We start from the raw sequence: 14,202 nt of genomic DNA on the forward strand, positions 1-14,202 counted from the left end.
CTTCTTTTCCTTGGTTCTCACGATGTTCTCTGAACATTACAGGATCTCCTTTCGTGGGAACCAGAACATAAAAAAAATTATTTTAAGTATTTGTAGTAAAAAATCAATTCATTCAAAAAATAAAAAAAATAAAGTTCAGTCAACAGTATGGCCTCCTCGAACATCAACCACAGCTTCACAACGCGTTTGCATACTTTCGATCAAATAGTTGAATCAGCCGTGATCAATTTCTCTCCAGAGTTGTGGTAAAAGCAGTCTGAATTCTTGATGCGTATGAGGAGGTGATTATTGGTGAGAATCTAAAGCTCTTTGTAACTGATCCCAAGCGTGTTCAATGGAATTGAGCTCTGGCCACCGAGGGACAAGGCCAAATGCGGGATACCATGGATTTCCAGAACATCATCAACAATGGGGTGGCGTATTATCGTCTAAAAACAAGATATTCAGCCCAATAGCAGCATGAAACAATGAAATAATATTGTCAATAACTTGTTCTATGTAAATATGCACATACATAGTAGCATCAAGCGCCAACAATTCAAACAAATGCTTTCCTAAATAGTACCACCTCTGAACAGGTGAACTTCCTGAATCGATCTGCGATTTCTGGGCACCAAAAGGCAGAACATGGGTCCATACCTGAACAGGCCGACTATCCGAAAGCGAAAACCGTTCATATCTCGCTCATTTGTGAACAATACAGACTTCCATTGATCGTTCCAATTCACGAACTCATTGTCCCATTCCTATAGCAGTCGCATATGATTGTTAGTTGATGGAATTTTTCTCGAAAGTTGTCCAGAATACCGATTAATGCCTCGAAGTCTTCGACGAACTGTTTCAATAGAAACTAAAACGCCAAAGGGTCCGAAAGCTGCTGTTGCAAGGTTTTACAAGTACTTGAAGGCTCTCTACATGTAGACGCAGTCAGAAACCGATCTTGTGCATAAGTGGTAGATCTTGGACGTCCACTTCTCGGTTTTTCTGTGACGTTTCCAGTTCATCGATATCGATGGACGAGTAAGGAAACTACGCTTTCACTAACTCGAAAGAAATTCGCAACATCTCTCATTACTTCCCTTCTCGGTCATACCTTTGGACTTCTTTCACTTTTGCAGTCAGGCCATTGGCTTTTTACTGCTCCATCTCATTGTTAATAACCTCTGGTGGTATTCTTGTATTCTGCTCTAGCGGTTGGCAGTTTGTCAATAAAAGTATTTATGTGAAATTATTACACAATTTCTATGCCAGTTGATGTTTGCCATAACGCGCACTTCCGGGAAGTGCCATCTGTGGTCTTTTGTGCTTTCTCGGGGCTTTTTCTTCATAATCGCAAGCCTTCCTAATGAGGGGGTTTGCGTGGTTTTTCACTTTGTTAAAGGTCTTCACACTGAGGTCTAATAGATGATCGTCTAGGAATTGTATTTTCAGGTCTTCCGTATGTTGCTGGCAAACCATGGTGCATTTACGACTCGCCCCAAGCCAGGTGGACTTATAGAGAAGAAGCTTATTAGATTGAGACATTTAGCTGCTTTTGCAAAGTAGCGGTTGCAATGCTGCCGCTGATGTGACGTGTTGTTTCTAAGTAAGCTTCTTGTCAAGTATCACTACCAGCTACTTGACCTCGATTTTCCATTCGATCCTCCCATCGAACCTCGATCATACCAAGGTATGAGAAATTCTTTATACTATGATCAATTAATGGTATGGTATGAATGTACCATACCATTTACCAATAGCCCTATTGCCTTCATCCACACTGAGGTAACGTCTATTCTGAATCAAAGTTGATTGTAACAACTATTCCAAAATTCTTGAAAACGCAAACGAATAAAACATGCCTGAAACTGAAAAAATTATCAAACGAGGAGCAAAAAATTATTCAGATATAAGAGAGTAAACATTTTATTTCTCATAAATGATCATTTGGTGGACATAATCTGCTTTTGAAACAGTCCCAAAATTTTTGAACTTCCCTAACTTTTGTGGAGCAGTATATATCTTGATATTGAAAGGTCTCTCCTGTAATTAAATGAATTTGTATTAATTATGGGAAATCAGCGTGAAAGATTCGTGATAAATTGCCTAAATAGATAAGCGGGATATTGTGATAAAGATATTGGACCGAGGTGCATTTTGAATTCGAGTGATATCAAATATTCAAATATTATATGCATCAATTCTTTAAGTGAATACATATATTTTTATCGAATTGAAAGACCTCAGGTTTACTTTTTGAACCTTCATTCTACGAATCGATCGCTCTTACATTTCCTCACAATGTCTGTAATATTCGAATTTTCAGATGTGAATGGTCTTAAACATTGAGATGCGATTTACTGATGACGAATCTGTCCTCAAATTCGATTCTCTTAGTCAATCCGGCCGTGTATGCGATAAATTTCGAACGGAAAGACCTAGAAACTTCGTGCTAAATTTTGTGAGGATACGATGACCAGAACCATAGAAAATTCAAGAAGAATATAAAAAAACCAAAATCTGATATCTTAGTGACAACAAATCCGACCGAGTTGAAATTTTGTATGTATATATTGGTTATCAATTCCATGATTCGTGCAAGATTGGCATCAGAATCATAAATAATTCAAACAGAATATCGGAAATAATCAGAAAAGCACTGAAGTGGAGTCCGATCTAGATTCGACCGTGGCGGAGTCAGGTATCGACTATCTCCCCAGTCTCGTCTGAAATGTTCAAATTAAAAATTTGAATCATTATAGTTGAAAAGTTTAATTTCTCTGCAATATTGGTTCATGATATGATGAAAGAACAGAAATGAATACGAAATCACCGAGAAACTTCGGGGCTCATATTAACTTGTATTGAAAAGTTGAAAACCGACAGAGTTGAGATTTTAATGTGGATATTTCAAGTATCGTGCAAAATTTTGGAAAAAATCACCTCATCAGAACCATAGAATATCCAAAAAAAAATATCAGAAAAGAAATACCCACTATTTTCGAGAACAGAATCGTAAATATATAACAGTAATATCAAGCTCGATGCAAAATTTTATGTTGATCGTGTGAGCAGATCAACAGAAATTGCAAGCAGAATATTGAAAAAATTACCCAATATTACTGTAACAGTAAAACGGACTAGGTTGAAATTTAGTTTTTATTTATAAAAGTAAAATAATCTATGAAATGTTCTTGCCGAATTTCAGGAACATCCTGTTAACAGAACCTCGTATCCAGAAAACTAACCGGCAACAATGACGTCTTGGTGATTACATCTCATATATATTTAGGTACACAGTCAGTGTCTCTAATTTTTGTTATGTAATATATGATATTGTTTCATCAGTACTGAAAATGCTGATAATCGATTGTTTCTAATAAATTTCCGGAAAACAATACTCGAGCATTCATAAAATATTCGCACTTGAGAGTATCACTCATCATTTCATGATAGATTATTTTAAGGAAACGAAAATTGATTATTCGAGATATTTATATCAGTTATAATAATTTTCAATATTACATGGATAGAATTATTTATTGGTTTGACAAACAGTTCAAAAGAGAGATATATTTGTCCCTGAATGGAAAGATTTGAATTGGTTGAATTAGAATAATTGTAGAATTTAAATTGAGTTGTTCATTCGGTCAATAACTTCGGTTGCTATGCGAATGAATATCTTTAATCGCATGAAAGAGGCAGGAAATTTTTCGAAGTGTTTCTTATATATTTTAAAGCAATCCAAACATACAGATTGCAAGAAGATCCCTTGATGTATGTTTGCGATTACGAATCATCGTATGTTCAATGTCATAAATATTGGAATTTGAAATTTTAATGTAGCAGTTGCGTACCCAGACATAAGCCGTCGGAGGGGATAGAGAAAAAAAATTGGTTATTCGTTTCCGGTGTCCTTTGAAGTTACAGATACTTCTTAAGATTGATTATCACCTGTCGAAGTGTCAGCCGTTGTGTTCAAACGCAAAAAATTTGAATATTCGGCTGCATCAATTTTCCTTCTTTTGAAGAAGTTTTCTGAAAAATTTTGCTTAGGTACTCATAATAAGATTTTTATATACTTATAAGGTTGTGACTTATAATGGATATTCCTCCTGGGGGGGAAATATCCCCCAAGTTTCTGACAAGAATGATCTGTTCGTAACCCACTCAGAACAGTTGACGAAGTCATTCAAATTTATTCGCCTGTCACCACTCCTCAGGGTTGACGATAGTTTGTTGTATCTCAAAAGGTACGAGCTGGTAACTGAAAGAGACGCTAGCAACACCCCTTCATCCATCATGACTCTGATAGAGGGTGGAGGCTATTGGAGGGGTGGATTCTACTGATGTTTGTTCGAACATGTTAGTTTCATATTAATTTTTGAGGATTTTTTCAATATTTGAGAACAGCCGAAATAAAAAACAGACCAGAGTTTTATCCATCATAGACATAAAACACTAGCTAATTAAAAATATAATACTGTGTTGGCTTGGCAACAAATAAAAGTGTTTCAATTGACTTGAACCTACGCATCTAATTCAATCTGAAAAAGTCTGATTTGAGCTTGAAATGGATCAGATGGTGAACCAAACGATAACCAGAAAGCAAAGAAAAATTCAAGATACTACCTGAGCAACTGCAAATGAGGAACAATAAATCCGTGCCGGTCAATAGTATCTATACGGAATGGTAAAAAAAAATCGTAGACGTGTTTACTCTTTGTTCAACCTAAATCCAGCTCTTCCTATTGAGATCCTAATGACTACTTCAGAAACCAACCAAACAGATGTGGCAATTTATATTGTTACACATAATGAATATTCTTCGTCGAGAAATACACCATGGATCTTCCTAACAACGAAACGAAGAGAGTTCCAAATGAAAATGGAAGGTTGGTCACCCCAAAAAGTCCAGATATCACTAAAGTTGAGATGATTGACGTCTCAGAGTTGGATAATAATAAAATTTTGGCAACCAAGGAATATACACCTGCTGAGAAAGGAATTCCCAATAAAATACAACGTCGTTAAAAGGGTTTTTATGATGCTTATGAAAGAAAGACATCCCAAGAAAAGGTCTCGAATGGTAAGTTGGTAACATGCATTGTTAAGCTGTTGGATCACCTGGAAGTTTGTGTTAGTTGAGTAAATAATTTTGGTTCACTGTCAGTATCTTAGTATTGAGTTTGTACCAGAAAACGAGGCATTTCACAACAAGTGTAGTTTCAATTTCGTATATATAGGTAGTTATATGTATATAGTTTCCAATTATTCTAAAAATTAGAAAAAACGCCTTTGAAATACTGAAAGCAGGAAAGGTTGAAGATATTCTACACTCGAAAAACCATAGAGAGATAGGGAAACAAATTGAAAATGTATTTCGAGAATCGAGATTCAATTTTGCACTATACAGAGTTTGCGATCTGTGAAATTTATAACAGACAACTGGATTGTTCTACTACTTCAGACCGTAGTCTGACTAATATTAAATTAATTACTAAAAAATCGAAACAAATTTTATGAAATTGTTCTATGAAATTATATTCTTCTCTTGATTATGTATTTATTTATTATTTATCTATTGAAAAAGTGATAAATCCAAAATAAATTGAAACTAAGTAAAGGAAAAAGACAAAATTTTGACATTCATATATTTTTTTTCGACATATGTCGCTAAATTTCAAAGCATTAATTTTTGTTGTCATTTTTTTCATTGTCATCCATAACCTTTTTGTGTTGTTTCATATATAAGTTTTTTGTGATTACAAAATATCGTGGCTTTAACGCTTTGATAACTATGCTGTCGCTTATGGCCAGTTATATAGATCGCATCTACAGGTAACAAAATAAATGTTTATAATTTCAAAGTGCTTCAAAGGTCATAATTATGACATCACCTATCAAAGTTTTCATTTGAATATACTCAATTTTCATCTTCCCTTTTTAATTCTTCGAGACAGTAGTTTAGTAACTAAGAAGCAATATTCAATATATATTCTGATATTGTTGAGCTCTGAAAAGTCTTATCAAATTTTTTAACCTAACAAAATATTTTCACCTCGCTGTAAATATATTTTGTTTTATATTTCGACGATATGATTCAAACATAATATCGAAAAAAATGAGGAAAGCACTGATGTGAAGTCGGGAAATTTTGGAGTATCATTCATTCATGCACCAGTTGCACCCTTGGAGAGAGTAGAATATAAGGAATTATCCCTAAATTATAGGAATTTTTGAAAATAATTTTTGTTTTCCAGTGGAAAGATATTTTGAAATATTGCATAAGATTGCGTGTTGTTATTTTACGATTAACCTCAATGTTCAATCATCGGTATCATTTGAATTGTTTCGGATAAAAAAATTATTTCTTATACAAAATTATAAATAAGAAACAGTATTAGAAATTAGTCCTATACCTATATGATATATGTTCTTTTTACAGTAGCACTTTTCATATTATTAGGCATTAGTCCTGTTCTGAGTGCGAAACAATTTCCAGACATTTTTTTCTTATTTCAGAATGTACGATGATACGCAGTATCTATCTCAATTCAATTTGAGAGGATGATTCTCGTAAAATAGTTTCCCTTGGAAATTATTCAATGATGATATCATCAGTTGTAATTTTTCCACCTATCTGGCCGTTGTCTGAGATACATAAAACATTTAAGCTGACCCTTTAAAAATATCTTATATTAGCAGGAGATAAAATGTTAGTAAACAATCTTAATCGTATGATAAATGATTGCTGGGAATATTAACTCATTTCAGTTTTGCGTTAGTTTCAAATTGAACAGTCAGTAATTCATCAGTGCTCTGAGAAACTGTGACTATCTCCATTGGAAATATTTTTTTTTTCTTCATTATTATAAAATGTACCTGGGTAAGTTTATCTTGTATTATGTATAATTCACTCCTCAGAGTTTATAAAATCAGCATAGTTTATTGTGATTAACATCATGTACATGCAAAATTCGAATTTATTCCTACCATATAAACATACTCTGATTTTTGGCACTCGCAAAAATCGGATCATTCTGATTTTTGAGCGGATATTCCCTGAAAAAGATCGCTAAATCAAATGCAAACCCAAAGGGTTTCAATTTCATCAGCGAAAAGAATTTTTCAAAGGAATTCTTCTAGGTTCGAAAATAAGATCGGAGTAGGTATAGCTAAGTGATAGAAATATTAATTCGTAGAAAATTATGTTCGCTATTTTATTATAAAAGGGGTTCAAACGAGCATCGATTTATGCGAAACAGCATTGGAGCACATTTCAATTTGTTGATGAATTTTCATGATCAGTTCATTAACTTACCTTTTCCAAGTAACTTTTTATTCTTCAATTTCATTTTGAATGAGTTCGCTTCCATTTTTTCACTGATTTACTCCCATGTTATCTTCCATATAAGTCTATCATTTATGTTTAAATCATTTCGGAAATGAAATGTTCCAAAACAATTTTTTGAGAATTAAATATTTATTCACATAGCTATTATACCTACTCGGACTTAGCTTCTGAACCTCGGGGTCTTTTTTGGAAAATTATTTTCGCTATTGTGTTGAAATGCTCTTCCTTTTTGTAGTTAACGTTTGTGACGGTTATAATTGGAATAAAGTTCATCTTCACTTGAAGAAAAAACATTTGCAATCCTCAAATTGTGCCTTCAAGACTTGGTAACTGTCAAATTTCATCCTTGAATTGGTGTGCAAAATGGACCACCAACTGTGGCAGTATTGCCAATATGTTTAATAGAATACCTACTCTAAACCTACTCTCTAAATCTACTCTAAAAACTTAAATTTGTTTTGAAAAAATTTAGGTATAGGGTGTTTAACTATATGCAACATCAAAAATATAACCTTCTCAGTCTGGGTCAATACTACTGCTCATTTTCTTGGTCTGAATATTGATTATAACCTGTGATTTTCATGAAAATCTATAAAAATATTCATACCAGTTATACACGTTTTTGATAAAATGTGATAAACACCATGTATTCCAGTACAAAATAAATTTATAACAATTAGACCATCAAAATTGTTCTGCATTAGTGCTAAAAACGTGTACAGGTATTCATGAAAAATTTGTTTTCTAAGAGCGCAAGACTTCCTGATAGTTTTTAATTTTTTTTTCCGAAAGGATAGTGCATTAGAATATATGACAACAAAACTTTCCCCACATTACTGTGTGGGCTTATCAATTTATATATTAATAATTTCATGTACATACATACTTTCGAATTGATGTAACTATATAATTAACCAATTGCACTTGGATGCAGTTCTTCATATTCTGAATTGTTTTTTGTATGGCACAATGAAGTATCGTTGCACTGAAAATAGATAACAGATACATTGATATTGATCTCTTTGATCGTGACTATAAATACCACCTGATACTGACTGGTATCGCTAATGGTTTATTCTCACGATTCATCAATATCTTTCGTTCTTGCCTTTCTAAGCATTTTCGAGTGATCTCAAAAGTTTTTTCAAAGGAGTCTACTTTTAATTGGGTGAATACTTTATTCACTCAACAAGAGTTTAGTTATGAAATTTAATTTGAAATTTTCGTTACCGTTTTAAGAAGTCACAAACATCATTGCTTGAAGACGACGATAAAATCTTGTATAAGTTCATATTCCTTGATTTTTTCAAATATTACTGAAAAGATATCTACAATGAAGTTTGGTATCAAATCGATTAATTACCCACCTCTTTCTCAATTAGTAGATCCAGACATTTATTGTAACTAAATGTGTAGGTCTTTTGTTACTGTAGAATATTTTTACTCGCTCCTTCTAGAGCACACAATAGTGTTCAAATTATGAGATGACGATTGGGTTGGACTTATTAAAATGAAAAACCTAAAGACTTGAAACTATCAGAGTACGCTAAAAGTCTGAATGCTCCACTTAATTTTGTTGATAGGCCAAATCCGTATTAGTAGTCATCTAAACTTATTTAAAAGATAGGGATTCCATCGGATTTAAATTCAATAATAACCCGAAAAAAGAGCAAAAAAGTGATTTGAAGCCACAGCTTGTTCAACCATGCGCTAATTGTTCTGTTGGAGACCATAGAACTTTATATTTCCTAATTTTTAGTTCTGACAACGCTCTAATCATAAAGTTTTGCACGGACCTGAAACTTGTTACTCTATATATATGCACGCACAATTTCAAACAGATGGTCAATTGTTGTCAAGGAAATATTGGGTTTCGTTTTAGATATTCTTCTGGAATTTTCTATGGTTCTAATGAGTTTGAAATTTCGCACACAGCTAAAATCTCAATTTCGTCGGTTTCTGGGTCACGGAAATATTGACTATTGAGTAATTTATTTCCTTTATTCGATCGGGATAAAAATTTACATACCGATCGCGTAAAAAGAATCAACAAAAATTCAATTAGAATATTGAAAATAATTTACCTGAATTTACGAATCTGACCTGAGTTCAAATGCGTTGATGGAAAATAACAGTATCAAGTGTCATGCAGAGTTTCTAGCTGATCGCATCATCAGAACCAGAAGGTATAACTAGAAATGTAAGAAATTCAGACAGAGTATTTGAGAATTATTTCATGAAAACAGATATGATCAGGATGAGATTTTGCATGTATCTATATTTGACATAAAATTTTCAAGCTTCTTGCAATATTTATTGTTGGTTGCGTCATCAGAATCGTAGTAAATTTGAACAGAAAGAAGTATTCAGTAGTTCATGATCATAGAAAATTCAACCAGAATTGCTTTCTTGATTTTTTAATTATTCTTTATTGAATTTTTTATAATTCTGACAAGGCTATCCAAACGAAATGATGCACGAAGCTTGGATTTTTAGTCTCTATATACGCGCAAAATTTCAATTCGATCGGATCTGTCTTCTCTGAAATATTATGTTTTTTTTTTATATTCTGCTTGAATTTATATGGTTCTGATTCTATTCACACGAAAATGTTCAATTTTCAAAATTTGATTCCTTCAATTTTCTAGGATTTTCATCTTGACCAAAGAAGGTCAATGCTGTATAGCAACTGATTTTTTACTAAATTTCATCCGAAGAACTTTCAAATTTTCCAATGAAAGCTCTGAGCGGTGGACATGCGACTTTTTTCATTCGAAATTTGGAATTTATAACTGTAACCGTGAACATTGTAGGAGGTGAAAAGTCGATGAAATAAAATAAAAAATATTCATATCTCGCAAATAAAAAAATGTGATTATGAAATTGAAAACATATTTGCTACGAGCATACTATACACAATTCACTGCATTTTTACAGTTTTTTTTAATGGGATCCGACGTTGAATAAATACTCGTAATAGGAGACAATTAACACATTAGCTAAATTCTAAAAGTTTCTAAAACCCCTAAAATATGCTGAGAGTTTGTCGGTAGGATGGTGGAATATCCTTGTCGCTGTATTCAAACCATAACATGCTCACTCATTTACCGTCATATATATTTTGCAAAGTCATGATTCTAACAATCGAGAGGAAGAAATGTTTTTATGAATGTAAATTGAAAGTGAATCACCTGAAAAAATAATAATAAGGCAACCTAATCGTTATTCAGCATAAATTATAATTGAATTACATATTCCCATGGTATATGGAGCTTATGAATCCCCATCTGATCATTTCACAATTTCGTAATCATGTGTTATCAAAACCATTGAAATGGTGAATAACTTAATGTAATTATCATGAGATAAGTAGCGTGTAGTGAGGTGTCGGTAGTAAATGAACGTAAATAAATATTTTCATTGATTACGATGCATATTTTTGCTCGGAACTCATTACGAAACTATGTAAATTCCATTCATATCGATTTCAATTAAAATCGAATCTATACATTGTTTATTGCCGACAAGAAGATTAATTGTTAATTATCAATAAAACAGCAACAAAAGAATGAGGTATTTTAACCCTGAGTTCCTTAATGCTTACAAAAAAGTCTAGGAGAGACGGAATAGAAAACATTGCCAAAAATTAGGAAAGCACTGATGTGAAGTCAGGGGCCCTTGAGGAACTGTACATAGGTATAGGTCCCAAGGGCGCAGTTGGTGAATAAGAAATTATCCAAAAGCTTCTGACTCATCATTTTTTTATTATATTCTGCTTGAATTTTCCATGGTTCTGAAGACGTTATTATCACGAAATTTCACACGAAGCGTGAAATTTTTATTATTCTTTAAATATTCTGTCTAATTTTGGATGAGTCAACAGGCCTCGATTCTTTAAGATAGGTAATTCAGAATATGTTTTTGTTTGTTCACATGGTACTCCATTTCATTTTGTCAAAACGAATGTTGTCAGATATTTTGATCTGTTTTGTTTCTGTTCTGGTTCGGCTTATTCCTGATTGATATAATTACTAGTATTATTTCATTTTTCCTAGGAAAAATATCCTTACCTATCCTATAGTTAAACGGCGAGGGTAGATAAAGTAACACTTTAACAGCAAGGGTAGATAAAATCTTTTAATTTTTTGTATTCAATCATCTTCTACATCTCATGGTAGGTTTTCTTCTTCTTGTGTTAATTCTTTCCGTACATTTCGTATTCGCTTCTTACACAAAACGCAAAAACCAGAGTGTAACATTTGTTGTCGGAGTAATTTCTAATCTCTAGTAACAGAGCATCACACTTGCGATTTTTATGCAAAAAATTTCAATTTTTTTTTTAAATTTTATTTTTCACCTGAATTTGTATTCTTGCTATAGAAGAAAATGTTGTATTGCACACGACAATAAAATCGCATTATCTTCTCGAGCCTAATTAAACGACACTTTCAAAGATAAAATACAAATCTATCGTCTTGTTCAATAAATAACTATCAAATGAATATTTTTTGGATTAATTAACCGATATCTTGATAATGACATCACACAATTTTTAAAATGTTTTTTTTACATCAAAATCGTTATATTGGTCAAATTTTTACCTGTTCTTAATTAACTATTGATATAGGTTTAGGTATAAAAACATCTATTTATTTTTACACAGCCAATATTTCCAAAATAAGGATTGTGCTATTTTACGGAAAATGACCTCCGAAAAAATCAATGTGAATAAAAATATACAAAATCTAAAAACAATAAGAGCACTTTACGGTAAAAAATATTGTAAAAGTTTATTGGGTCTACTCGATGAAGGTAATTCAATATAAATATCAAAAAGTGACAACTTTGTGTACATTCCCTTCATAATTTCTCTTATTCTCTTATAATTTGAAGTATGTATTAATTTATTGATTGAGACTCATTATCAACCAAGGAATAAAAATATTAAAAATCTAAAATTGTTGTTTCAATTGTAAATGTCGATTTGTATATGTAGTTCACGAGAATAACAAGAAAGAAATCTATGACTACCGGATGTAATTGTTTGCTCTGTGATTCCTTACTAGAGAAACAGTTACATTTCGTTCGTTTGAAGTTCCTCAATTGCAATTTATGTGAACTAGATATACAAGTGGTGAGTTGGTAAATTTCAGTAATTTTTTGTTTGTTTTTGAACTATAATTATCTGATGACGAAAAATTGTGTTGATTAATTTAAAAATTTCGAAACGTATGTCTATCTTTATATTAATTCAGTTGTTCAATTCGTTAACCGTTTACTCAATTTGTACAGTTTTAGTTATTTTGAATTTTCTTTTGGTTGGTTATTGATTCTGTCATTTTTAGAATTGGAATTGTATTCCAAGACAAAAATAAACCAAATATATAATAAAGATATATTACTGTGATTGGAATGAGCACAAAGTTGTCAATTTTTTGTTATTTATAAAAAATATTGTATTCAGTATAATCGTAGCTATACACGTTTGCAATTTTTAGGAAACTCAAGACGTGTAAAAAAACGTGTTAAGTTTCAGCGAAATGATTTTTGAATTTTTTAAATGAAGTTTTTAAAATTCCAAACAAACAATTTTACAAGAAATTATCAATAGGTTCTAATCTGATCACTGGTAAAATGCCTCACGGGTAATATAATTTTACTATATGCTAATAACTTACCTTTTGCTTTTACACGAATCGACCATATCTAATAGTATGACATCTGCTATTGTTATCTTTCTTCTAAAGCTCCCTGAGTTTTATGCCTCTAATTTTTATCTACATATAATAAGATATAATATCTCACCTTGATGGTTTAAGCGAACAAAAACAATTATTCTAATCCATAATCATTTTCCAGACACTTGCCTTGAAATGAAATCCGAATTCCAACAAGAAACTATACACAAAGAAGTCGTTGTTATTGGTAAGTTATCGTTATTTATTCAGTAGCACTTACTTTTGCAGAACATACGAAGAATGGTATTTGAATGATTATACGATAGCGGCAAATTTTTAGGAATTTCATATGCGATTTCAAGCGAATAATCACTAATAACCGCGGCTATCTCTGGTCTTGCCCTTGGTTATAGCCCTTTGGGAATAACCAACTTACGCTTGAATACATTGTGGCTTATGCTGTAACAAGAACAAATACAACCATTTTTTATTTTAACATCATCCTTTTATATTAACGCATCGTTCCAATAGAAAAAAGCTTGCCACCAACAGAGTATAAGCTTGCACTTCTTGAGTCTGAAGTTCGTCAAGTCTTATTCTGATCAAATTTAACCTTACAATTGACTATATTCACCGTCACCATATTGTTGTGCGACAATACCAACTACCCAGTGTTCACAACGGAGAAATATTGAGTTTATTAGAAAAATACCTCTTATATCAAAAATACTATCATCCATAGAGATTATTCTTCCACTGACTATTTCCAAAAATGGAGCGAAGCCTTCATTTATACACTCGGCCACAGTTAATTTGTATATAAAACCACCTTTCACTAATGTTTTTATTTCCGAAAGGGGAAATTTTTGCAAAATATTGCCCCAAACAAGCCTATCTGGCGCAGTAGCCAGAAAAGGTACTCCGGAATTTACACATAAACCACAATTATAAACTTTATATTGTGGAATTTTTCTAGCAAACTCAATATTTCTCCGTTGGGAACATTGGGTAGTTGGTATTGTCGCACAACAATATGTCATCATCATATTCATATGTATGGCGACGGTGAATATGGTCAATTATTATGTCATTTATGACTAAAAGTTTAACCGAGCTCTCCAAATCGGGTATATTACCCTCAATGACCAAAAGCGCTTGAATGCAGTTGGTTATTGTTGGTACTTACCA

General features: G+C 32.4%; 1 protein-coding gene across 3 annotated transcripts in view; it reads left to right on the top strand.

Annotated features, from left to right (window-relative positions):
• The window catches only part of LOC123683574 (oxidative stress-induced growth inhibitor 1-like), a 40,929-nt gene that overhangs the window by 16,163 nt on the left and 10,564 nt on the right, over positions 1-14,202 (top strand). The window contains exons 1-2 of one of the 3 annotated variants that reach the window (XM_045622611.1): positions 5,664-5,820; positions 13,196-13,261. In XM_045622611.1, coding sequence (XP_045478567.1) covers positions 13,210-13,261 — 52 coding nt within the window. In that variant the 5' untranslated portion in view covers positions 5,664-5,820; positions 13,196-13,209. Of the gene's footprint in view, positions 1-5,663; positions 5,821-6,760; positions 6,869-13,195; positions 13,262-14,202 lie in introns of those variants that run through there. The other 2 variants (XM_045622609.1, XM_045622612.1) reach the window with 2 other exon arrangements.

This window comes from Harmonia axyridis, chromosome 1 (assembly GCF_914767665.1).
Source record: "Harmonia axyridis chromosome 1, icHarAxyr1.1, whole genome shotgun sequence".
Classification (NCBI taxonomy): Eukaryota; Metazoa; Arthropoda; class Insecta; order Coleoptera; family Coccinellidae; genus Harmonia; species Harmonia axyridis.